The sequence below is a fragment of the Bos indicus x Bos taurus genome, chromosome 22 (genome assembly GCF_003369695.1).
Source record: "Bos indicus x Bos taurus breed Angus x Brahman F1 hybrid chromosome 22, Bos_hybrid_MaternalHap_v2.0, whole genome shotgun sequence".
NCBI classification, from domain to species: domain Eukaryota; kingdom Metazoa; phylum Chordata; class Mammalia; order Artiodactyla; family Bovidae; genus Bos; species Bos indicus x Bos taurus.
This window is the reverse complement of record NC_040097.1, coordinates 4,091,123-4,115,337: the sequence shown is the minus strand read 5'-3', so window position 1 is coordinate 4,115,337 and position 24,215 is coordinate 4,091,123. Positions and strand designations below refer to the sequence as shown.

At 51.2% G+C, this 24,215-nt stretch overlaps 1 protein-coding gene across 11 annotated transcripts in view; it reads right to left on the bottom strand.

Annotated features, from left to right (window-relative positions):
* Positions 1-24,215, bottom strand: part of LOC113880949 (peroxisome proliferator-activated receptor gamma) — a 217,488-nt gene that overhangs the window by 33,360 nt on the left and 159,913 nt on the right. For 8 of the 11 annotated variants that reach the window (XM_027523652.1, XM_027523651.1, XM_027523654.1 and 5 more), the window contains 2 exons: positions 3,602-3,816; positions 1,720-1,801 (listed from right to left, as the gene is read on the bottom strand). In XM_027523652.1, the coding sequence (XP_027379453.1) occupies positions 1,720-1,801; positions 3,602-3,816 (297 nt within the window). Of the gene's footprint in view, positions 1-1,719; positions 1,802-3,601; positions 3,817-4,439; positions 4,873-10,477; positions 10,559-12,416; positions 12,567-24,215 lie in introns of those variants that run through there. The other 3 variants (XM_027523661.1, XM_027523660.1, XM_027523662.1) reach the window with 3 other exon arrangements.

Here is a 24,215-nt window from a genome sequence, read left to right as displayed (position 1 = left end):
AGCCTAGTGAGCCCCTACTCCTATCGCAGCTCCGCAGCACATCCTTCTGAGAATGGTCTATACTTTATTCTGCTGGTACCCGCATGGCTATTTGGGTTATTTCTAGTCTTTTAACATTAGGAAGAGTGTTGCAACGAACAGCCCTGGGCTCTTTCTTTTCATATTTTTGCCAGCTTATCTTTAAGATAAATTGTCAGGAGTGGAATTGCTGAGTTAAAAGCAAACGCATCTACTGGACAACTGGGTACCTTCGGGCGAAACAATGAAGCAGGACCCATATCCTACATCAAAGAAAAATTAAATCAAAACAGATGAAAGACCCAAACTTGAGAGCTGAAACTATCAACCTCTTAGAAGAAACCCTGGGGAAAATCTGCGTGAGCTTGGATTTGGCAATGGTTCCCTAAACACGACAGCAAAAGCACACGCAAGCAAAGAAAAAGGATAAATTAGACTTCATTAAAATGATAAACTCTTGTTACCATGTCACGCCCATTAAAATGGCTACTATTCAAAAAAACAAAATAAAGGAGCGGTGGTGGGGATGTGCAAAAACTGGCAAACCTTATGCACTGCTGGTGGGAATGTAAAATGATGCAGGTGTGACGGAAACAAGTTTGTGATTCCTCAAAAATTAGAATAATTATTTGATCCAGCAAGTCCACTCCTAAGTATACACAAAAGAAAAACGGGTGTCCATACGGAAACCCGTACATGAATGCTCAGACCAGCACTACTCGTGACGGTAGAAACAACCCCGATATCCGTCTATGAATCAACAGATAAACAACACAAAGTATATCCTACCACGGAACAGCACTCAGGATGAAGTTCTGATCATGCTATGACACGGATAAACCTTGGAAAATTTATCCCACGTGAAGGACGCAAGAGCTTATTCCCCTTACAAGAAATATTTAGAAGGGGCGAAATCAAGGGCACAGAAAGCATGTGAAGGTTACCAGGGGTTTGGCGGGAGGGGGGGGGGGGGTAAGTGCATGTGTGATTTCTTGGGACATCCAATTCCCCGTGTAACGGCCATATCACCTGCAGCCCCACCAGGATCACGTGAGTGTTTCTCAGGGCTTACCAACAGGGCACGCTGCAAAACTTTAGGATTTGTCATTCTGATTGCTGAAATGGTATCTCAGTGCAGTTTTAATTTCTATTTTTTTCTTGCAATATAATGTTTTAAAAAAATCCTTTCTAATTATGTTTTAACCTGCTGGTATTGGTTACATACTTACCATGAGACTCCCCTTAGAAAAATACACCAAGATGAAAGATTTATAAAGTAAAGAGGAATAGCTATTGAGAACTACACACATTAGTACATTTTACCAATACATCAATGTCATGGTTACTGTTGCAAATTCCAAACTTAAAAATAAAATATAAAATTCGCCTCGCATATGGGTGAGCAGACACTTAATGACTAGAACCTTCCACATGCCCAGGACACTGTGAGGCAATGCTTAATGACAGAAAAGTCTGAATAACACTTCTGTTAATTTCAGAAATTAGATGAAACACATTTTCCCCAATTGTTAAGAGCCCTTTCACCACGATTAGAATTATTTTAGCTGATATTTTTAGCAGTAAGATTGCCAGTGGCATGTTACTTCTCCTTTGGAATTTTATTGTATAATCTTGTGTGAGACCTAAAAATGAAGAAAAAAGATAATTTGCCAAAAGAATGCAATGTTGTACCAGCCTTACCTTTCCATTTAGCAACCAGCTTAGGATCTGAGATTGTGAAGTTTGGTCGGCTTCTGGACAGGATGCCTTTTCCAAAATAACCCTTCCGGGAAGAGAAGAGAGAGAGTTAGCTCATGTTGAGTTATTCATTTTTTAGCTGAAGGAGAACTATCTGAGTTAACAAGAGAGTCATCGCATTGTTCACAGCTTGACATCTTCCCTTTGATTACGTAATGATTACTCTGAAGATCGATCATAGCATTTTTTTTTCCCTCCGATTGTGTGAAGGGAGCTGGGAAGTTTCCTGTGCACCTCATCTGTCTCAGGAGTAATGCTTTCAGTCCGGCCCGGGGAGCTGAAGGTGAAGGGCAGATGGAGGCAGGGTGTCCTCCGCACACGCGGGCCAGGAGCCAGGTCCACCAGACACAAAAACCTTCTTGGATTCCTGTGAGCCCAGAACTGGTACTCCTCCTCTCCTTCCTGCTGACTCCAAAAACTCTGGCTGCCTCTCCACCATTTCTTAAAAACCAGAAAATATTTAAACCCATAGACAACTGAAATAATAAAATGAACACCTTATACCCTCCTCCCAGATTGAACAGTCAGAATAAATGACCAGTACAGCGCTTCACGAAGCCTCTGCTAAATGTTATGTGTTGCGACTGTCGGAGAGACTGCCCTTGGCCTGGACCTCTGACCCACCAGGGTCAATGCCATCCACATATCCCACTCTGGGAGGCTGGCTGTGACATGGATTTTATATAAAATGACTCGAGAAGCCACACTTACAGAGGCAGGAAGTGGATCGGGAGTGCCTGGGCTGGGAGTGGGGGCAGGGATTAGTACACGGGGCCCCAAGGAACCTCCTGTGGCCGTGGGGAGGCTCCACAGCTGGACCGTGGTGTGGCTGCACATCTCTCTGAGTTTGTTACGGTCGTTGTGGTGTACACTTGAAAGGGCGAATTTTACGGCTTTATACACACAGAGTCGGACACGACTGAAGTGACTTAGCAGCAGCAGTAGCATACCTCTATAACGGAGAAGGCAATGGCACCCCAAGCCAGTACTCTTGCCGGAAAATCCCATGGACGGAGGAGCCCGGTGGGCTGCAGTCCATGAGGTTGCTAAGAGTTGGACATGACTGAGTGACTTCACTTTCACTTTTCACTTTCATGCATTGGAGAAGGAAATGCCAACCCACTCCAGTGTTCTTGCCTGGAGAATCCCAGGGACGGGGGAGCCTGGTGGGCTGCCGTCTATGGGGTCGCACAGAGTCAGACACAACTGAAGCGACTTAGTAGCAGCAGCAGCATACCTCTATAAAGCTGTCTTAAAAGCGTCACCAGCGTTGAACTGGCTACGGAGCAGAAGATAAGGAAGCTTCCCATCTCAACCCACACCTATCAGTGATGGGAAAAGCCAAAACTGGAACTCGCCTTCATCAGAGGAGAGGTCCTCAACCAGGAGGGGGGGCAGGTGAGGAGCCGGAGGACAAGCAGAGGCCTCCTCTGGGTTGTCCTGCGGCACAACAGTCTGCGGCTCCACGGTCACCCCCGGGACGGAAGGGGGTGAGGGCCACACTTTACCTCTTACCCAGGATGTTTCTGTAAACTGCTTGAAATTTTTTTTTTTTTAAACAATGAACAAACACATGTTGCTTTTACAATCAAGAAGCAAGAAAGGTCAATGCACTGACCCAACTTCACTGCTACAATGTGGGTTCGTGGGTGGGGGTTATGGCCTCTGGGCTTAAGGCTTTGGGGCACCCCATTCAGCTCCCACGCTGGACCAGACCTCAAAGAGCGTGTGCGGGTCACTGGTGGTCTGCTTCCGGGGGTGGGTGGGGGAGCACGGCTGCCTCGGGGCTGTGAGGGAGCGGCCGGGCTGAGCCGCCCACACCTACCTTTCCATAGAGCTGCTCCATGTCTTCCAGGCCCCTCACGATCACATGGCTGTTTATCATCTCAGCCCGGAAGATTCGGAAGTCCTTCTCAGGACCACGGTCCTGACCGCAAGGGATGGGCAGGGGAGACTCATAGCTGTCGTGCACTCTTCTCTTCCTCTTTGGGGGACGGAACACCGCCTCAGCCATCTTCCCAAGTGACTGTTCCTTCAGGACTGTAAGAGACAGACAGAAGCAAGTCAATTGGTTACCACGCCAATCAGACAGGCGGGTGCCTGAATACCCAGGCTCAGATAAACCTCGTGGCCTGTGAGAAAAACAAAATATTCAAAAGGGACAAAAACAAGACGGATCTGTTGGAGCGGTACAAACCCCACTCCCCGAGGGGACCCCCATGAATTCCACAACAATGCCCCAGGAGTCATGGTACGATTTCTGATCGCAGCTGGTGCCTCCGAGCCTAGAGACAGGTCCATGGGCACAATGCTACTCAAAGGCCTCCTGCCAGCGGGCCCAAGAGGGCTTCTGCCCTCGAGGATTCCTCCCGCCCGCTCACTCGGCCAATAGACATTTACCGAGCACCCACCAGAGGCTCCTAATCACAAGGGGTGCTGGGGACAGAGAGAAAACCAAAAGCACCCCGTCCTCAAAGAAGTACAGGTAGTGAGCATTTCATGTTCCAAAACAGGATCATCTCCCAGTTTTTCAGGTAAATTAACAATAATGACAATGACTTTATATGGTCATCCTGAGCGGCTGAGAGCAGGAAGCATCAGGCCAGGGTGTGGGGACTGGAATCGGCTCCCCACTGCCCAGTCGTGTGATGGGCGAAACTTACTTTGTCTCTCCAAGCTTTTGCTTTCTTCTCTGCAAAATAAGGATAAAAACAGGCTCCATCTTATAGTGAAGACCCGGAAGGAGCCTAGGACAGCCTCCAGCACGTGGCACCGAGCGCTCTGCGTGTCCACTATCGTTACTATTACAGGCAGAGCGCTGCCAACACTGCTGATGGATGAGAAAGCAGGGCCAGGTTAGAGAAACGCTGTCAGAGGCCCGGAGGGGAAGGGCTCGGCTCCGTCCTCCAGGTCCTGCCGGGAGCACGGGCGGCAGCCCTCCCTCTCGTTTGAAGGGTCAGTGCTTCTCCAGGTTAGGGGCTGAGGGTTATGGAGAATCCTGGAATTACTTGACACCCAGCAGTACTAGAGTCCCTTGAACAGCAAGGAGCTCAAACCAGTCCATCCTAGAGGAAATCAACCCTGAATATTCACTGGAAGGACTGATGCTGAAGCTCCAATACTTTGGCCACCTGATGCAAAAAGCCGACAAACCCTGAGGCTGGGAGAGACTGAAGGCAAGAGGAGAAGGGGGCGACAGAGGAGGAGATGGTTAGACAGCGTCACCGTGACTCAATGGACCTGAGTTTGAGCAAACTCTCCGAGACAGTGAAGGGTAAGGGAGCCTGGCGCGCTGCAGTTCAGGCAGCTGCAACGAGTCGGACATGACTGAGCGACTAAGCAGCAGCAGCGCTCTGAGGGAGGAAAGGAAGGTGAAGCTGGTATCGCTCCCTTCCTCAGCCCGAGGAGAGAAAACAAGGACAAAACACACACAGGCTGCGGTTCAGTAATGGCTGGAGGAAGGAAGTCAAATCGGGTGCGCTGCTGTGATAAAGACAGAGGAACTCAGCCACGGGCCAGGGGGGAAACGCAGGGAGTGCGGGAGACAGGGCCCGGCGCTCCACGTGCTGGGCATGCGCGCCAGGATGAGACGGGGACTGGAACCTGCTCCGCCCCCAGTCCCAGGGCCCGGCGCCCCACGTGCTGGGCATGCGCGCCGGGACGAGATGGGGACTGGAACCTGCTCCGCCCCCAGTCCCAGGGCCCGGCGCCCCACGTGCTGGGCATGCGCGCCGGGACGAGATGGCGACTGGAACCTGCTCTGCCCCCAGTCTCAGGGCCCGGCACCCCACGTGCTGGGCATGCGCGCCAGGATGAGACGGGGACTGGAACCTGCTCCGCCCCCAGTCCCAGGGCCCGGCGCCCCACGTGCTGGGCATGCACGCCGGGACGAGATGGGTACTGGAACCTGCTCCGCCCCCAGTCTCAGGGCCCGGCGCCCCACGTGCTGGGCAGGCGCGCCGGGACGAGATGGGGACTGGAACCTGCTCCACCCCCAGGCCTGGCTCTGGACTGGATTGAGGCTGACAGCACATGCGGTGCCTGAAGACCCAAGGGCGCTGTACCACTCACGTGTTTAGCCTCCTGAGCTCCAAACGCTGGCAAGGGAAAAAGCACCGCTGACTGCTTAGCTGTGCCCTGCACTTGGTACCAGCATCTGTTGGACACAGGAGGCACTCAAGCCTGAAACAGCCAGTGAAGGCAGTGAAAGCTGGGGCAGGAAGCTGAGGGGCTCTTAGGGTTTCAGTTCAGTTCAGTTGCTCAGTCGTGTCCGACTCTTTGCCATCCCATGAACCGCAACACGCCAGGCCTCCCTGTCCATCACCAACTCCCGGAGTTTACTCAAACTCATGTCCATCGAGTCAGTGATACCATCCAGCCATCTCATCCTCTGTCATCCCCTTTTCCTCCTGCCCCCAATCCCTCCCAGCATCAGGGTCTTTTCCAATGAGTCAACTCTTCACATGAGGTGGCCAAAGTATTACAGTTTCAGCTTTAGCATCAGTCCCTCCAAGGAACACCCAGGACTGATCTCCTTTAGGATGGACTGGTTGGATCTCCTTGCAGTCCAAGGGACTCTCAAGAGTCTTCTCCAAAACCACAGTTCAAAAGCATCAATTCTTCGACACTCACCTTTCTTCACAGTCCAACTCTCATATCCATACACGACCACTGGAAAAACCACAGCCTTGACTAGACAGACCTTTGTTGGCAAAGTAATGTCTCTGCTTTTGAATATGCTATCTAGGTTGGTCATAACTTTCCTTCCAAGGAGTAAGCGTCTTTTAATTTCATGGCGGCAATCACCATCTGCAATGATTTTGGAGCCCCCCAAAATAAAGTCTGACCCTGTTTCCACTGTTTCCCCATCTATTTCCCATGAAGTGATGAGACCAGATGCCATGATCTTAGTTTTAGGCCCATTAAAAAGAAACCCAGGGACTTCCCTGGTGGTCCAGAGGCTTAAGACCCTGTGCTCCCAGTGCTGGGGGCCCGGGTTCCACCCCTGGTCACGGCACTAGGTCCCCCACGCCACAACTAGGAGAGTCTGCAGGGCACAGTTAAGAACCCACTGCCAGCACTAAGGCAGGGCACAGCCAAAGAGGTAAAAATAAATATTAGGGAAGCGTGCGTGTGTTGCTGCAGACTCATCGGCCACGTGTGTGCTCAGACTTTTTGATTTTTGCTAATGAGACAGCAGAGAAATAGTATCCGGTGTAGTTGTAATTTACCCTTTTAAAAATATTTCAATTTTTTCTGTATGGTTTTTCGTTTCTCATGTGGTTGAGGTCATGCTGTGGATTCGAGGGGAGACAGACACGCCGCTCCTTTAACCAGCCCACGGGCCAGATGGGGAGACAGACACACACACAAATCATTCCTGGCAGGACAACGAGCACCAAGGACAGCAAGGCCAGGAGAGCGAGCCCCTCGCCCAGCAGACCCACTCCTGGAGATGCACTGACTCTTCCACTTTCTCCCACAGGCTAGGAGCCGGCTGCTGCAACCTAACAAAAAAAGGTCCCAAGTGCTGCAACTAAGACCCAGAGCACCGAAAGAAATGAGTGTTAGGGAAAAGAAAGAAATCAAAAGCTCTGTCCAATGTGTAAGGATTTCTCTGCTGCTGCTAGTGCTAAGTCGCCTCAGTTGTGGCCGACTTGTGACCCCACAGACAGCTGCCACCAGGCTTCCCCGTCCCTGGGATTCTCTAGCCACCCTCCAAAAGATGTGAAGGAATTAAATGAGGACGAAGGAAAACAGAAACCAGGGAAGTTAAGACGGTGATAACCAGTTACAATGGTAACTATAAAAAGAATCAGCAAGTTGGAAGACTGCTTCATAAGATTGCTATCAAGTATTCCAGACAGCAAAATGCTAAGATAATTTCCAAATGAGTCCCCCAATAGATGTAAATATTGAGCATGACTGTATACATTTCATATACACATATACGTGTGTGTATCTATGCACACATCTTGCCATATAGTGTTCAGAACAAAACTACATACACCACGTTAATGCGGAATTAAGAGATTCCCTCTCAAGGGCATTTTAAGTAGACTTTCCCTTGCCAATTTGTCACTCAACCCAAGCAACTACAGCGGACCCCGAACCACATGGGGTTCACCTGCATGGGTACTCGTACACCCAGACTTTTTTCAGTAGTAAATGCTACAGTGATACACCATCCATGGTTGGTTGAGTCCACAGATGCATAGCCTTAGATATAAAGGAACCACGGATCTGGAGGCGGACTGAAAATTACACTCAGAGTTTTGACGATCACAGAGGGTCAGCACCCTGACCTTCTGTGTTATTCAAGCACCAAGCGCCTTTAGCATGCAACTGAAGAAACGGCAACTTATTCTAAAACTTAAAATAACCTGTCGACTTTTTTGAGGCAGGATGCTGGTTTCTAGTTAGGGTTTCCAGGAATAATTCGTGGACTTTTATAAGCAGTTCACTTTTATAACTTAACTGCTGCTGAGTATTTGACTTGTATATATTACATTAAAAGATTTTTAAAAACAGAAAATGTTCACTAACTTCACGCACTTCCAATAAAATTCTCTCCAACCAGTGAAAAAGTTCTGTTTTAATGTGCCTAGATTGTTTAGGATTCTCTCTTTCAGACTGCTGTTAACTCTTTAAGAAAGCCTAGAAGGAGCTCTGACAGTTGATGGCAAGAACTCTGTACTTCAACCCACGTTGGCATCATAGAAGGTTCCTCTCACAAGACTCCCTGCTGTTCACAAGACGTCAAAATTCGGAGGTCTGGTGTGCCGCTGTGCATGTGGCCGCATGGACATCAAGGAGGACGTGCCTCTCAGTAGGCCTTCCATATGTGCAGCGCCACCATTACGATCGTGTGATTTTAACAACCCACGTACGGTCCCGGAACTCAGTTTCATCTTCAAATTGATCAGGACTAGAAAACTGCGTGGATGCCACTCACACATTAAACTAAGACCCGGTGCAGCCAAATAAGTAAATAAATATACAATAAAAAGATTTTTTAAAAACATGCTGCATCCATATAGGCTTCCCTGGTTGGTAAAGAATCCGCCTGCCAACGCAGGAGACTTGGGTTCGATCCCTCGGTCGGGAAGATCCCCTGGAGAAGGAAATGGCAACCCACTTTAGTATTTTTGCCTGGGAAATCCCATGGACAGAGGAGCTTGGCAGGCTACAATGGGGTCGCAAAGAGTCAGACATGACTTAGCGACTAAAGAACAACATATCCACGTATTGGAATATTACCAGCAATTAACAGGAATGAAGGTTAAGAGGTAATTCTCTGACTTCTCAGCAGACTTTAAGACTCTGTGCTTTCACTGCTAAGGTTCAATCCCTGGTTGAGGAACTAAGTTCCTACAAGCCCTAATGCATGGCCAAAAAAAAAAAAAACACAACAGTTTACAAGATTAAGAAAATTGACCTGGGGTCATACATAACAGTGGCTCTCAAGCTTGGCTGCTCTTAGAATCACCTGCGGAAATTTTGAAACTCCCAATCCCCAGGCCTAACCTACAATTACATCGGAAGGTCAGAGATGGGATCCAGGTGATTTCAATATGTAGTCCATGTTTCCAACCACTAGAGATAGGATGGCCTATTCAAACTCAATGCCAACAGCCATCCCACTGGAGAGAGGAGGAAAGGGACTGGGGGCTGGCGGGGAGTGCTACGCACCTGTAAGGAGCTGTTCTTTCGCTCTTCCAAACCTGGCTATACTGACTCCAGGCACCCATAGTGTTAGGTACACAATACATTTAGTTTTCTATCAAAAGCAGGGCTTGTTCCTAATTCTTCCCGTGAGCACACAAGCTAACACCTTTTAGGTGTTTAGCAAATGTTTATTCCAAACAAAACAAAGGAAGGCAAAAAGGAAGGGGGGAGGTGCCATTATTTAATTTTCCACCCCCCTGGGCCCACCTTGCCAAACCAGCTGGTTAAAGCCTCCCACTCAGCAGAACTCACATTCTCCCAATTAAAAATACACACAAACACGCTTGAGGCTGCAAGTGCCTACCTCGTAGGCTAGGGAGGCAAGGATGAAAAGGGAGACAATCCTGCCTCTGGGGAGCTTTCAGGTTAGAACCCGAGACTAAGACACACAAACAAAAGTTAAGCCTTTGAAGACTGATGGGTGATTGTGCGAACGAGCCTGATACTGGGCCTACCATGTGATGTGCGAGCCAGGCGAAAAGCTGCAGCTGCAACTAATGAGCAAAAAAAAAAAAAAAAAAAAGTCAAGGGCTCAACAGACTCCCAACCCCGTGTCATAACCTGTCCCTTTGCCGGGCTCCTACAGCCCCAGCAACCCTGCTAGTAACCAAAGAAGGTTCCTCTAGGGCACAGTCTGTTATCAGATGCACCTCGCCTTACTCTGTCCGCGGCACTCTGCCCCGCGGCGTCAGTGTTTCCAGAAAAAGCATAGAAAAGAGAGAGTTGCAGATACACGGAGGAGGGGAAAGGGGGCTAATATTCCGGCAGAACTAGAAGCCGGGCCCTGCGTCCCGGCCCAGTTCCGCGTGGCTGTACGCCCGCAGGAACGTCTCAGGACCGCTTCTACTCTCGCCCCGGAGAGCTTTCGGAAAAGGCGACGCCTCTTCCCGCGGACGAGCCTCCCCGAAGGCCGCGGCCACCGCGCTCGTCGCCTCGAATTGCTTCCCGCTCCCGGAGGCCCAGGGTACCTTACCTTCCTCCGCCCCCCGCACGCGCGCGACGTTACCCCGGCAACGCCGGCCGGGGGGGCGGACACCGCTGCCGTCAAGCAGCGCGGCCGCAAAGCCGGGCGACTGCGCAGCCGTGGAGCCCGCGGGAGGGCCCGCCGGGTCTTTGCGCAGCGCGCATGCGCGGGGCCTGCAGGCGGGTCTCAGTGGGGTGTGAGTCGCGGGCGGCGCGTCCTCTTTCCTGCGCTTCCCGCGATTGTACCGATAGCCCCTCTGCACAGGTGCTGTTCTCGTTTAATCCCTACAGCAGTCCCACAAGATCCGTTTCACAGATGAGATCTAAGTTACTTAGCCAGTGTCACGTAGCTGGGAGGTATTGGCGTGACAGCGATAGGACGAGACACGAAGCCGGGCCTTAAGGAGTTGTGGTCCTCGGCCCTGGGGAGATGGGATGCTTGAAGCGACTGCACTTGCCATGACCCAAGGACAACAGGCCTGGCGTCAGACCTGCATTAGCATCCTCACCTCCCTCCTCACCAACTGTGTGATCTTTAGTGAGTGACAGCAAGAGCCTCTTGATGAAAGTGAAAAGAGGAGAGTGGAAAAGTTGGCTTAAAACTCAACATTCAGGGCTTCCCTGGTGGCTCAGAGGTAAAGTTTCTGCCTGACAATGCAGGAGACACAGGTTTGATCCCTGATCTGGGAATACTCCCCATGTCTCAGAGCAACTAAGCCCATGTGATACGGCTGTAGAGCCCGGAACCACAGCTGCGACTGCTGAGCCCATGTGCCACAACTGCCGCAGCCTGTGTGCCCTGGAGGCGCATGCTCAGCAGCAGGAGAAGCCACTGCAGCGAGGAGCTGGAGCGCAGCGGCTAGAGAGGAGCCCCACTTGCCACAACTAGAGAAAAGCCCAGGCAGCAACAAGGACCCCACACAGCCAAAAATAAGTAAACAAAAATTATTAAAAAAAAAACTCAACATTCAGAAAACTAAGATCATAGCATCTGGTCCCATTACTTCATGGCACATAGATGGGGAAACAGTGACAGACTTTATTTTTGGGGGGCTCCAAAATCACTGCAGATGGTGACTGCAGCCATGAAATTAAAAGACGCTTACTCTTTGGAAGGAAAGTTACGACCAACCTAGACAGCATATTAAAAAGCAGAGACATTACTTTGCCAACAAAGTTCTGTCTAGTCAAGGCTATGGTTTTTCCAGTAGTCATGTATGGATGTGAGAATTGAACTATAAAGAAAGCTGAGCACCAAAGAATTGATGCTTTTGAACTGTGGTGTTGGACAAGACTCTTGAGAGTCCCTTGGACTGCAAGGAGATTCAACCAGTCCATCCTAAGGGAGATCAGTCCTGAATATTCATTGGAAGGACTGATGCTGAAGCTGAAACTCCAATACTTTGGCCACCTGATACGAGGAACTGACTCATTTGAAAAGACCCTGATGCTGGGAAAGATTGAACACAGGAGCAGAAGCGGGCAACAGAGGATGAGATGGTTGGATGGCATCACCGACTCAATGGACATGAGTTTGAGTAAACTCCGGGAATTGGTGATGGACAGGGAGGCCTGGTATGCTGCAGTCCATGGGGTCGCAAAGAACTGGACACAACTGAGCGACTGAACTGAATTGAACCGTTCTGAACCACAGTTTCCTCTATTAAAAAATGGGTCATCAGGATCATGAGGGATGAGCGAAACAAAGGTGCCTTGGGAATTATAAAAGCTTCTCCTACCTGGTTATTTTAAAGGAGGCCTGGTAGGGAGTGCAATATATACCTTCCTAAAATAAATCCCAGGGTCCCCAGCAAACATAACACACATGCTGGGCTGTGTGGAAGGCAGGTGGCAGGAAAGGGTGGCAGATAATGCCAGAGAGATTAATGAGGCTGAGTGTGACGGGCTCTGAAATCCGGACCTTCCCCAACCTTCTCCTGTCTCCGGACCTTCGTGAACACTGTGGCTGCCACCTGGACCATCCTTCTCCTGGGTGTGCAGCAGTGACTCCTGGTCGCCCTGTAGGTCTCAGCTCAGACCTCTCTTCTTCAGGACACTTCCTCTTGCTTCCCCAGGCTGCCTTGGGTGACATTCCTCTGTGTTCTAGGATAGTCTGGTGCCCCCTGAAAAGAAGTAGTTAGAGTGTCAGTCACTCAGTCGTGTACCGACTCTTTGTGACTCCATGCATGGATTGTGGCCCACCAGGCTCCTCCATTCATGGACTTCTCCAGGCAAGAATACTGGAGTGGGTTGCCACTTCCTTCTCCAGGGATCTTCCTGACAAAGGGATTGAACCCAGGTCTCCCACACTGTCGGCTGATTCTTTACTGACTGAACCATCAGGGAAGACCTGGTGACCCCTGTGATGTCCCTAATTCCTGGTCCTCCTTAACTGGACGGTGAACTCCTGGCAGAAAGAGCCCCAGACATGGCACTTAGTGGGTACTCTACCTGCAGGGGCCTTGACTGCTCAGCTGAGGAGTTCAGACTTTAGAGAAATAGAAATCAGGGTAGGTTCCTGGTTAGAATGTTGCAAAAAAGGGAGAACTTCAGCAAGATTTGCAGAATGGTGATGCCAGGATGGACTGGGTTGGGAAGACAGCTGGAGGTGTGCTGTAATACTGCACCAGAACAAGGCGATGGAGGAAATACTGGAGTTGGAAGGAGAGGGTTTTTAAAATGAAAGAGAACACAGAGGTTGTCCAGTTCAACTTCCTTATTTACCCGGTAAGGAAAAAGGCTCAGAGTCGCCAGAGCAAGTCTGAGGGGGAGCTGAGACTAGAGCCAGGGCTGGGCAACTCAGTGGGTGCTCTGCGCTCAAGGGCTTGGGATGTGCCCACGATGGGCTCTCAGGGGCCATGATCTGGAGTCCTGTCCCCCCAGAGGGTCCCGAGAAAAAGCTAATGAACATGGTATTCTTGCACCAAGATTTTCTTCTTGGTGGTGTGTTTATTTGTCCCTTCTCCCCCTCCCCCACATGCCACGCAGGATCTGAGTTCCCTGAGCAGGGACTGAACCCGGGCCAGGGCAGTGAAAGCCCAGAATCCTAACCACTGGGCCACGAGGGAACTCCCAACAGTGTGTGTTTTAGACCTTTTGTTATGGCCCTTTTCAAACATACACAAAAGGAGAGAGAACAGCCTAATACCTCATCACTTCCAGCATCTTCAACCTTTGGTATCTTGATTCTTTTATACTGTCCATAAAACACACTTCTCTCCCACTGCTAGGGTGTTTTAAAGCAGCATATAATTTCACACTTTATATTTTGATATGTGACTCTAACAGGTAGGAATTTAAATTTTATTACATCCATATCCATATAGTTGCTTCTTGTTATTCACAGTAGTTCTGTAAAGTCACATGAACACGCAATTAGGGAATACTGAATCCCTGCTTCTAGGGGAAATACAGGCAGGTTCCCGCCAGCCTCCGGGCACAACATTTTCATCAACCAATTGATGTGCAGCCTTGTTTCATGTGTGCTTCTGCCTAAAAACACTTTACCTAATGTCTACAGTAGATTCATCAGCGTTGAACTCCTGGCCCATGTGTGTATAACTCACGAGTGAACCAAGGGCATCTAACACGTGCATCTTCTCGTGAGACACAGCACGGCCTTCTTGGCTTAGGAACAACGCGCAGCACCGCAGCACTCTGCCTGGGGGTCCATTTGAAAATCACCAACACAAAGCACAAAGATACGAAAAGCGTGGCGCCGAAGGGACGGCAAAAAGCACACCTGTTTATGACATGGGAGCTGAAACAAGACAGAGTATCAGCTGCTGACATCAGCTGAGAGCACGCCCACCGGGAGACTCAAATTTTTCTCCTCTCTGCGCATGTGCGTGTCTGTAAGTGACCTAGTACTGCGAATATTGGTTTCAACATTACAAATAAATTTTAGCCAGCAGGTGAATTTGCAAATACAGAATGTGCCAATAATGGGGACTGACTGTATAAATATATATACCCAATTTCATTAGCACATCTAACAAAATGAACAATAATCGTTAACATCTGTGAAATGTAACACAGGAGCTACATGTACTATTTGGGATATACGTATACTATAATAAATAAAAATCATTTATCTGAAACTCAGAATCAGTTGGGCACCTTGTATTTCGTCTGACCACCCTAATAATTTATCAGGCCTTTACATGTGCTAGCCACTTAGCATCTGACCTTGACTCTCACCACGTCCTGTGAGATAGGTGTTCTCACTGGTATTTCACAGGTGAGGCTCCCTCCCTGCCCAGGTTTTCAGAGCTAGGAAGTGGGGAGGCCAGGCGATGCTCCATCAGTCTTGCATTCATTTTTGTCCATCATGTTTGATACGGGAGGGCAGTGCTTTGACAGAAGCACAGCTTGAAACACGTGTATGTGTGTTTGTGCGCACGCTCAGGGAAGTCTTGACTCTTTTTCAAGTCCGTGGACTGAAGCCCGCCAGGCTCCTCTATCCATGGGATTTTCCAGGCAAGAATCCTAGAGTGGGTTGCCATTTCCTTCTCCAAGCATCTTCCCGACACAGGGATCAAACTCATGTCACTTATGACTCCTGCACTAGCAGGCGGGTTCTGTACCACTGTGCCACCTGGGACATGGAAATACAGAAATGCCCCAGAGGGAGTGTTGTGGGGCCAGGGCGGTGGCGGGGGAGGTCAGGGAAGACTCAGATGGGCTGAATAATCCGGGAGGCTTCCAGGAAGAGGTGGCCTTTGAGCTGATCCTGGAGAAGGGTGAGCCTGGAGGAGGAGGAGGAGGAGGAGGGAGACAGCAGACAGTCAGGGGCACAGGGCAGGCCCACGTGCCAGGAGGTGTGGGCCTGGACTTTCTGGAGCAGGAAAGGAGCTGGGCCTGGCAGGGCAGGAGGTCGAAGCCGCCGATAAGGGCTGATAGGCAGGGCGGGACCCGATCTCGCAGGCGCTTGAATTCCAGGCTGGGCGTTTGGACTTTACCCCGCAGACAATGGGGAGCCACCGGCGTTTCTGAGCGGGGCAGGGCGGCCCCAGCTGTCGCCCCATTGTTTTTCTCAGACGGGTTGAAAGCCCTGCAGTATTTCCGCGCAGGCCACTAGATGGCGGTATTTTAGCAAATTTCAACTACCCAGCCTCCAGTTTTCGGCGAGGAAAACCAACACAAGCAGCCACCCAGCAAAAGGTTCTACGCGTCTACCCGCAGCATCGGCAACAAAAAACACCGGGCTGGAAAGGAAAATCAATCCGGGGACCGCAGTCTGGCTTCCCCCGGCCGGCGGGAAGAAACCTCAGATCATTTCTCTGCCATGAAGGAGAAAGGGTTCAAGATGTGCAGGAACGGGCGTTCCATTTTAACAAGCGCCCTGCAGACATTCTCCAACAATTTAGCCTCAGGGCAGCCCTTGGGAGGAGGTGCTGCCATCCCATTTTACAGCTGAGGCCACTGAGACGCTGAAAAAAACATTTGTTCAGTTATTTACGGAGCTGACACCAGGCTAGGCAGGGAGATAGAGCTGACAGCGGGTTTAAGGGGTGTGGGCCGGGAGAGCCCCCAAGGCTGCGCTTTGCTGGGTCCAGGGCCCCCAGGGCAAGGTGCCAGTGTTACCTTTAGATCCTACTTTGGATGCTAGAAAAACCCACAGCGTAGATGGTGGGAGCTGCTGGACTCCTACCATTTGCCTGATTCGAGCTGCTTTTGAGAGACCATCTCATATGATTCTCACAGCCACTCTGAATTAGCGGTTATCACACAATGGTTTTACAGGTAAGAAAACAGACTCAGAGAGGTGAAATGACTTGCCCAAGGTCACACTGGGGTTCATCACAGGAAGAGGAAGTTGATCCCACATAAACTTACTCCTCCCTGTGATTAATGAAACAGATTTCGACATCTGGGTAAATTTCCTAGAAAAACCTGGGCAGAGATGGGACACATACAAAGATTTTTTCTTTTTTTAATCGAAGCATGATGGCTTGTGATTAAACAAGGAAACGACCTAAATGTCCATCCCTAGAAGAAGGGACGTACAGAACATGGGACAGAGGATTTATAAAGTGGAAAAGTAGTCTCAGCCATAATTCTTCTGTGCTCATTAGCATGGATAGATTTCACAAACATGTTTGCTGACAAAGGCAAGATGCAGAATGATATGAATCCTATGATACCTTTCCATTAAGTTAAAACACAGTCCCAACAGTATCAAGGCCTCAGTGTATGCACAGATATGTCAAACTATTTTAAAACAACAGGAAGGTTATGCACCAAATTCATTAGTTATCTGTAGGCCTCAGGTAGTACATAAGGGGTTTTTAGCTTTAGATTTTATTTCTTAAAGAAAAATTAAACTACAGAAGCAAACATAGGGGTAGAAATATAGGTGATTGTTAATTTGGTATATTGACTTCTCTATTTTAATTTTTGCACAGAAAAGATGCTTCAGGTAACTGGATAAATACAAAGACAGGGAATGACAAAACCTAAATAATTTTCCTGCTTAGGATCAGCGGTTTGAAGATGACGGTTGCCCGTACTCTGGGAGGGCGGGAGAGGACCCTGGGGCAAGGTGATCAGAGGAAGGGGTGGACAAATTCGGCCAGAAATGCACCGGCCTGGCTCTGGTGTTACGGGGGTCCAGGTCACCAGCAATTGCAGAGTAACAGCTCATCCTGGCAACGCCCAAGTGGTCCCAGCATCCTGTGCCTGCCACACCTGCCAGGGAGCAGCGGGCAGCCAGTGAGGCTGTGGGGACTCCAGGAGGGGGGCAGAGGGAACCAGGAGAGGGTGCAGGGGCCCCTGGAAGACGCGGCTCCTGTGTGGCTGGACATGGCTCCACCCTCTGGCTTCACTCCCTCCGTCCCTTTCCTTTGGTCATTTTCTCTGGACTCCTGATCACATGGACCACTTACTGTGCAGCCTGGAGGGGTCACACCCCCTCCCAACAGCAGGTGCTGCAAGCAGAAACTGAAGGCAGTTTTCGCTCTGCCCGCCTCCCAGGGCTGCAGTGCCCAATGTGGCAGGTCTTTAGTGCTCTGCAAACTATCGATCACTACACAAAGTCTTCTCACTTTTCCTCGTTCTCTACATTTGTCCTATTGCACAAAATGAAAAAAGATCCATGTCAGTTCAGTTCAGTTGCTCAATTGTATCCGACTCTTTGCGACCCCATGGACTGCAGGGCGCCAGGCTTCCCTGTCCATCCCCAACTCCTGGAGCTTGCTCCAACTCATGTCCATCAAGTCGGTGATGCCATCCAACCATCTCATCTTCTGTGGTCCCCTTCTCCTCCCGCCTTCAGTCTTTCCCAGCATCAGGTCTTTTACAATGGGTCACTTTTTCCCATCAGGTGGCCAAAGTATTGGAGCTTCAGCTTCAGCATCAGTCCTTCCAATGAATATTCAGGACTGATTTTCTTCAGGATGGACTGGTTTGATTTCCATTTCATTTTCCCTGTATTGGCTCATTTTCCCACTCACTCATTCCTCCCAACAGCTCCGTTAGTGCACACCTTTATTCTTCCCATTTTGAAGATAAGGAGACTGAGTGGGAGAAGTTATGTAACTGACCCAAGGTAATCCAGCTAAGAAGTGGCAGAGGTAGGAATCAGACCCAGCTCTGCCTGACTTTGGGCTTCCCAGATGGCACTGGTGGTAAAGAACCCCCCTGCCAGTGCAGGAGACGTAAGACGCTGCTTTGATCCCTGGGTCAGAAAGATCCCCTGGAGGAGGGCATGGCAACGCACCCCAGTATTCCTGCCTGGAGAATCCCATGGACAGAGGAGTCTGGGGGACTGTGGTCCATAGGGCCACAGAGAGTTGGACACGACTGAAGTGACTTAGCAAGCATCAGATCAGATCAGATCAGATCAGTCGCTCAGTCATGTCTGACTCTTTGCGACCCCATGAATCGCAGCACGCCAGGCCTCCCTGTCCATCACCAACTCCCGGAGTTCACTCAGACTCATGTCCATCGAGTCAGCGATGCCATCCAGCCATCTCATCCTCTGTCGTGCATACACACTGCCTAACTGCAGGGCCGCTATGCTGTATTGATAAGATATGCTTGATGGTCTCATATCCTAAAAAGGAGAATCTGGGGTTTTGTTCTGCTTTTTTTCTCTTCCTTATAGAAATTTTCTTTGTTCCAAGTTGCTCTTGTGTGTGACCGCCTCCCCCTCCCCCCAACCTGGCCCCCTCTCTGAGCTCAGGGTGTCATTTCCTGGGTGGTTGACGAATTCATTGGTCTGCTCATAGGAGAGGCAGGAGGAGAAGCCCAAGGTGGCCCAAACCTGGCTTTCCTCTTTTCTGGGCACGTCCGCCTCCGATGTCAAAAGGCCTGGATTCCAGGCAAACCAGAAATAATGCCCCAGTCATCAGATTTGAAACCAAAATTCAGCAAAGACATGTATTTGCTGCCAGAAAGCAAATAGCTTTTTCTTTTCTTTCTCGTTTTTTTTCACCCAAACAAAACATCCTCTTATGAAATATGTCCAATTTGCAATATTTACTTTCCCTTTATTTAATAACAGGAAAGGGTTTGCTGGACTTCTGTTGATTTTTGCATTTCTTATTAAAATTCTTAAGGGGGTTTTGGGGGAACTTAATCAGCAGAAAAAGGAGAAGGAAAAAAAAAATCGCATCTGCATTCCACAGGCCTTATTAATGGAGGAAACTTGCTGTTTGTTTAAGAGCATTTTCTGATGGGAGAAGGCAAATGGTCACGTGTTCCAGAGCCTCTGACTCCTATTCTTGACCATGCCTCCTCCTCAGCTGCCTCTACAGCTCTGAACGCCTTGTCCGAAGCTCTCTGCCCGAGAAGATGGGGCTGCTCCGAAGCTTTCAGCCTGAGAAGATGACCCCTGCCAGGCCGGGAGGGAAGCTAATGTTCACTGAAGATCCGAGTGCAGTTCTCTGAGCCCACAATCTCACTTCACCTCAAGTCAGCCCGCCTGGCAACCCTGGCTAGGCAGACAAGAAAACAGAGGCTTAGAAGAGTGAGGCCCCGTGTCCAAGCTCCCTTTCCTGGCGGCTTACATTCCTTGGGATGAAACGGAAGGGAGTCCCAGGAGTCATGGAGTCTTGCCTCCAAGGGCACCTCTCTGGGCTAGCTAGACAGTGTCTCATCTTGAAGGATCAGAGAGGTTACGGGCCTTGCTCAAGGCCCCAGGGCACGAGGCTTGTGGAGCTGGGGTTTGAGCTGTGCTCTGCCTGACTCTCACATCCACCTTTATTTTGCTTCACCACACCTACTCTCTGGGGCCAAGAGCAGTGTCGTGTTTCTTGTAACGAAATACCTCACTCTCCTGAGGTTCAAATTCTGCCCCCCGCAAGAGGTCTTGGTCCTGCCTCTTCCTCGGTTCTAGAATCTGACTGCAAGTAACTATAAGGGCTTTGTTTTGATATGTTCATTCTACCAGACATATTTATGCAACATGATCTTTATTATATACATTATATAATCATTGTAACATGTTTATTTCTAGAATAGTGCCTCATGTGGGGTCTTTTTTCTTTTTTCAATAATTTTTTTTATTTTCGGCTATGCTGGGTCTTCGTTGCTGTTTGGGTCCCTTTTCCAGCTGCGGTGAGTGGGGGCCACCCTCTAGCTGCGGTAGGCGGGCCTCTCTTGTGAAGCATGGGCTCCAGGGCGAGGGCGGGCTTCAGTAGTTGCGGCACGCGGGCTCGTGAGTTGCAGTTCCCGGTCTGGAGAGCACACTCTCGATAGTGGTAGCCCATGGGCCTAGTGGCTCCATGGCGTGTGGGATCTTCCCAGATCAGGGATCAAACCCTTGTCTCCTGCACGGACAGGCGGACTCTCTACCACTGAGCCACCAGGGAAGCCCACCAGGCTGTCTTAATAAAAGGCCTTGCGGACAGCTGGGTCTCCACGCTCCCCTTCTCTAGAGAAGCGAACTGAGGAGGAATTTGCCCCAGGTCCTGGAGGCCAGAGCCAGGTTCCAGTCTCCTTGGCCTCTCAGCTTGGTGCAAGCAACAGCTACCTTCCCGTTCATCTAGCGCCCACTCCGTGTGGCCCCGAGGGGGAGGTTCGGGCATTCAGATAAGCCACGCATCGTATGTAATGTCACAGTTCTCAGGGTTCCAGCTGTGGAGCAGGTGCTTGGAAAAGTTACTCTTGTAAACGTGGCAAATGCTACAGCGAAGGGTTTCGGGGAGGGGGGCAGGGCTCAGCAAAGACTTCACGGAGGAGTGGATGCTTGAGCTGGGACTCAAAAGAATGAGGACGGACTGGCCAAGTCGGGAAGGCACTGCAGGCTGCAGGCCCCACCTAAGCAAAGGCCCAGAGGTCTGAACACACAGGGGATATTTAGGAGCGATCCAGTGGTCTGCTGGGGAAGAGAGGCAGGCCTAGAAGGGAGACTGGGGACCAGGCTGTGAAAGGCCTGGAGCGCTATCCAGGGGATGCAGGAAATGCTGAAGGAGGGGAATGACTCAGTCAGATTTGGGTTCTGAAGATCCCCCTAGATGCCAGAGGGCAGAAGAGGATACAGAGGGTCTGAGAGGCCCCGGGAAGGAGGCAGCTCCATGTTCCAGGCCAGAGATCCCTAGGCCTCCCCACCTAAGTCCTCCTCCTCCTCCCACCCTTGAATGAAATCCTCCTGTCCCTGCTGTTCCAGGAGCCCCCTCCACCCCCGAACCACAGGCCTGCCTGGAGCCCCTCTCACTGGTTCCTGGAGTTCTGACTTCTCGGGCGGCTGTTCTGCACTGTCAAGGTTCTCTCTGCCAATGGACCTTAACCTGGTCAGAGCCCTCCAGGAGAGTCCAAGGAAAGCCTTGAAAAAATTGCACAAGGATGGAACTGTTCTAAACACGGAACCTGTGTGTGGAGTCTCACACACAGCTCAGCTTCAGAGCCCCTGAAGCTGCTTTCACTTACGGGAGGGGGCAACTCCAAGACAACACCCTAAAAATGATCAGCTCCACTCTGCGAATCCCCAAGGCATGCAGAGGCAGTCCAAGGAGGCAGAGGAATTAGGAGTGAAGACCAACCGCCTTGAGAGTTCAAGCATGGACCCAGGAGGGCTCTCAGGCCAGCGGGAGCTGGAGATGAATGTAGCAATGTTTCTAAAGAGAGACCGTGTCCATCTGAAGGGCTGGGCAGCTGGAGTAGAGGACAGAAAAAGGAGGATGCTGTCCTGGCCAAGGATCATTCGGGGGCATCCCAGCGGTAGGTCCAGCTTGCTCTGACACCCTGAAGCCCTGGAATCGCATAACCGGCCCCTCCCTTCCCTCATTCTGTGCTCACCAAGCCTTGTTCTGATTAGAATTTGGCCTCCCCATGCAGGGTGCCCACAGGGAGCTGGGGTGTTGGCTGGGGGACACGTGTATCCGGTCCCTTTGGCAGTTGTGTTTCTCGTTGCAAATTAGTAAATTGGGAACAGACAATTCACAGAAGAAGCAATTCAAATGACTAAGAAGCACATGAAAAAAAAAAAAAATTTCATCCTCACCAGCATTCAAAGAAATGCAAATTCAAACCAAAACCAAGATTGTTTTCTAGCTATTAAAGTAGAAAGGATTTCTTTAAGTTAATACATACTGCTGGGAAGGGGGTAATATAGGAGGCACCCGACGTGCTGCTGATGGGTGCGCCATGCTACCTGCTGGGCTGGCCGAGTCATGCCTTTACATCCTGCAGCAGAGAACCGTGCAATCCTGGTGTGGAAGGAGTGGCTGGGGGGCCCTCTGTGTGAATCTGTTCACCAAATGTTTAGGGAGCACCTAGTATGTGGTGGGCTTCCCTGGGGGCTCAGACGGGAAAGAATCCGCCTGCAATGCGGGAGACCCAGGTTCAATCCCCGGGTCGGGAAGATCCCCTGGAGGAGGAAATGGCCACCCACTCCAGTATTGTTGCCTGGAGAATCCAGACAGAGGAGCCTGGTGGGCCACAGTCCATGGGGTTGCAAAGGGTCGGACATGACTGAGCGACTGACGCTGGTCTGCGCCAGGCTGGTGAGACACCAGAGAGGGAGGGGCCGTACAGAGATCTCACCCCCAATGCCAGAGGGCCCCAGACCAAGAGGGAGGCTGGAGACCAGTTCCTGGTGGGCTGGAGGGGAAGGAGACGGAGGGGAAGGCATGGGAAGATGGAGCAGCTAGCCTCCAGCTCCCCCCGCCCCACAATTTCAGTTCTCCCCTGGTTCCAGGCCCGCCTCAGGCTCCTCTAGGTGGATCCCTGGGCGTTTCCTAGAGTCGAAGTCTGCCCACTTGTCCAGTCCCCAAAGCTGATCCAACTGCGTCGGGCTGGGCCCGGGCGGGACCCCAGGCATTTCAGATGTGTGGCCAGGGGCTGCGAACCACTGAGAAAATGGAAAGAAACTCATGCAAGTCACAGTGAAGCCCTCCGGTGTTGGGGCCCCCGGACCTGGGTCTCGGGCGGGTCACGCGCTGCCTGGGTCACCTGAGGCAGGACGTGTGCCCTCCCGGGGCTGTGGTTCGCTTCTCTGTCAGATAGAGAGCAGGTATTTGGGTTGGGGTCCCACGAGAGTGCCCGCCAGGTCGGGTGATCTTCATGGTCACGGTGCCAGGTCGGCCAGATACCATGACTCGCTGCCCTCTGGGGGGGACCAGGGACACGGGGCTCCCAAGGCTTCTGAAAACCACCCCGGAGAAAGACGTGAGACTGAAACAGCTCTGACCAGCCACGTGGACTTTCTCTGTGAACTTGGAGACCACCTGCCCGGTTTCCCTCGTGCTGTGTTGTTGTGTTAGTCGCTCAGTCATGTCCGACTCTGTGACCCCGTGGATGGCAGCCCGCCAGGCTCCCCTGTCCATGGGATTCTCCAGGCAAGAATACTGGAGTCGGTAGCCATTCCCTTCTCCAGGGGATCTTCCCAACTCAGGGATCGCACCTGGGTCTCCTGCAGGCAGACTGAAGGTGGATTCTTTACCGTCTGAGCCACCAGGGAAGCCCATGGTTTCATTTAAGGGGCTGGAATCCTCGTTCCAGCTGACTGTGCAGTTTGGGAGATAACCGCATGGCTCCAGCCCCAGAGTCCTGATTCGGGAAGGGACGGAGCTGGTTTTCCACGCCGGGATCTACGGGCCCCACTTCCACGAGGACAACCAAGGGCACCAGCTCTCAGACCCAGCTCTCAGCGCCCGCCTCTCGCGAGCTGTGTGACCTGGGGTGAGCAGAGCCGCCTCTCTGAGCCTCAGGGTCTCCTCTCTACTGTGGAGATAACACGGGTCCCTGCCCCAGCTGGCTTTGAGGGAGAATGAATGGCGTTGAGGGCTTCCCGGGGGTGCTGGGGAAAAGAACCCGCCTGCCAATGCAGGAGACATGAGAGACACATGCGTTCGACCCCTGGGTTGGGAAGATCCCTTGGAGAAGGGAACGGCAACCCACTCCAGTATTCTTGCCTGGGAAAGCCCATGAACAGAGGAGCCTGGCGGGCTACAATCCATGGGGTCGCAAAGAGCTGGACACGACTCTGAAGTGACCGAGCACACACACACACGAATGGGGTTGATGCTAGTGCAGCTCTGAGCCTGGGATCCAGGCCTCCTGAGGGCCCGTGTAGATACTGGCCACAGGGGAGTGACGCCAGGGCACTGGAGGCCACGTGCTGCCTGCTTGGCTCACTGGGTGGGGACGGTGTCTCCAAGGGGGTGGGTCTCACCTGGGCAGAGGCTGGGGCCTTCCACTGACTGCCTTCCTGGGGGGTGAACTTTGACAGAGGGGGTGAGGGAGTGCGAGGTGACTACGGACACCCCAGGGGACAGCAGCCAGCAGGAGTGAGCCTTGGCCAG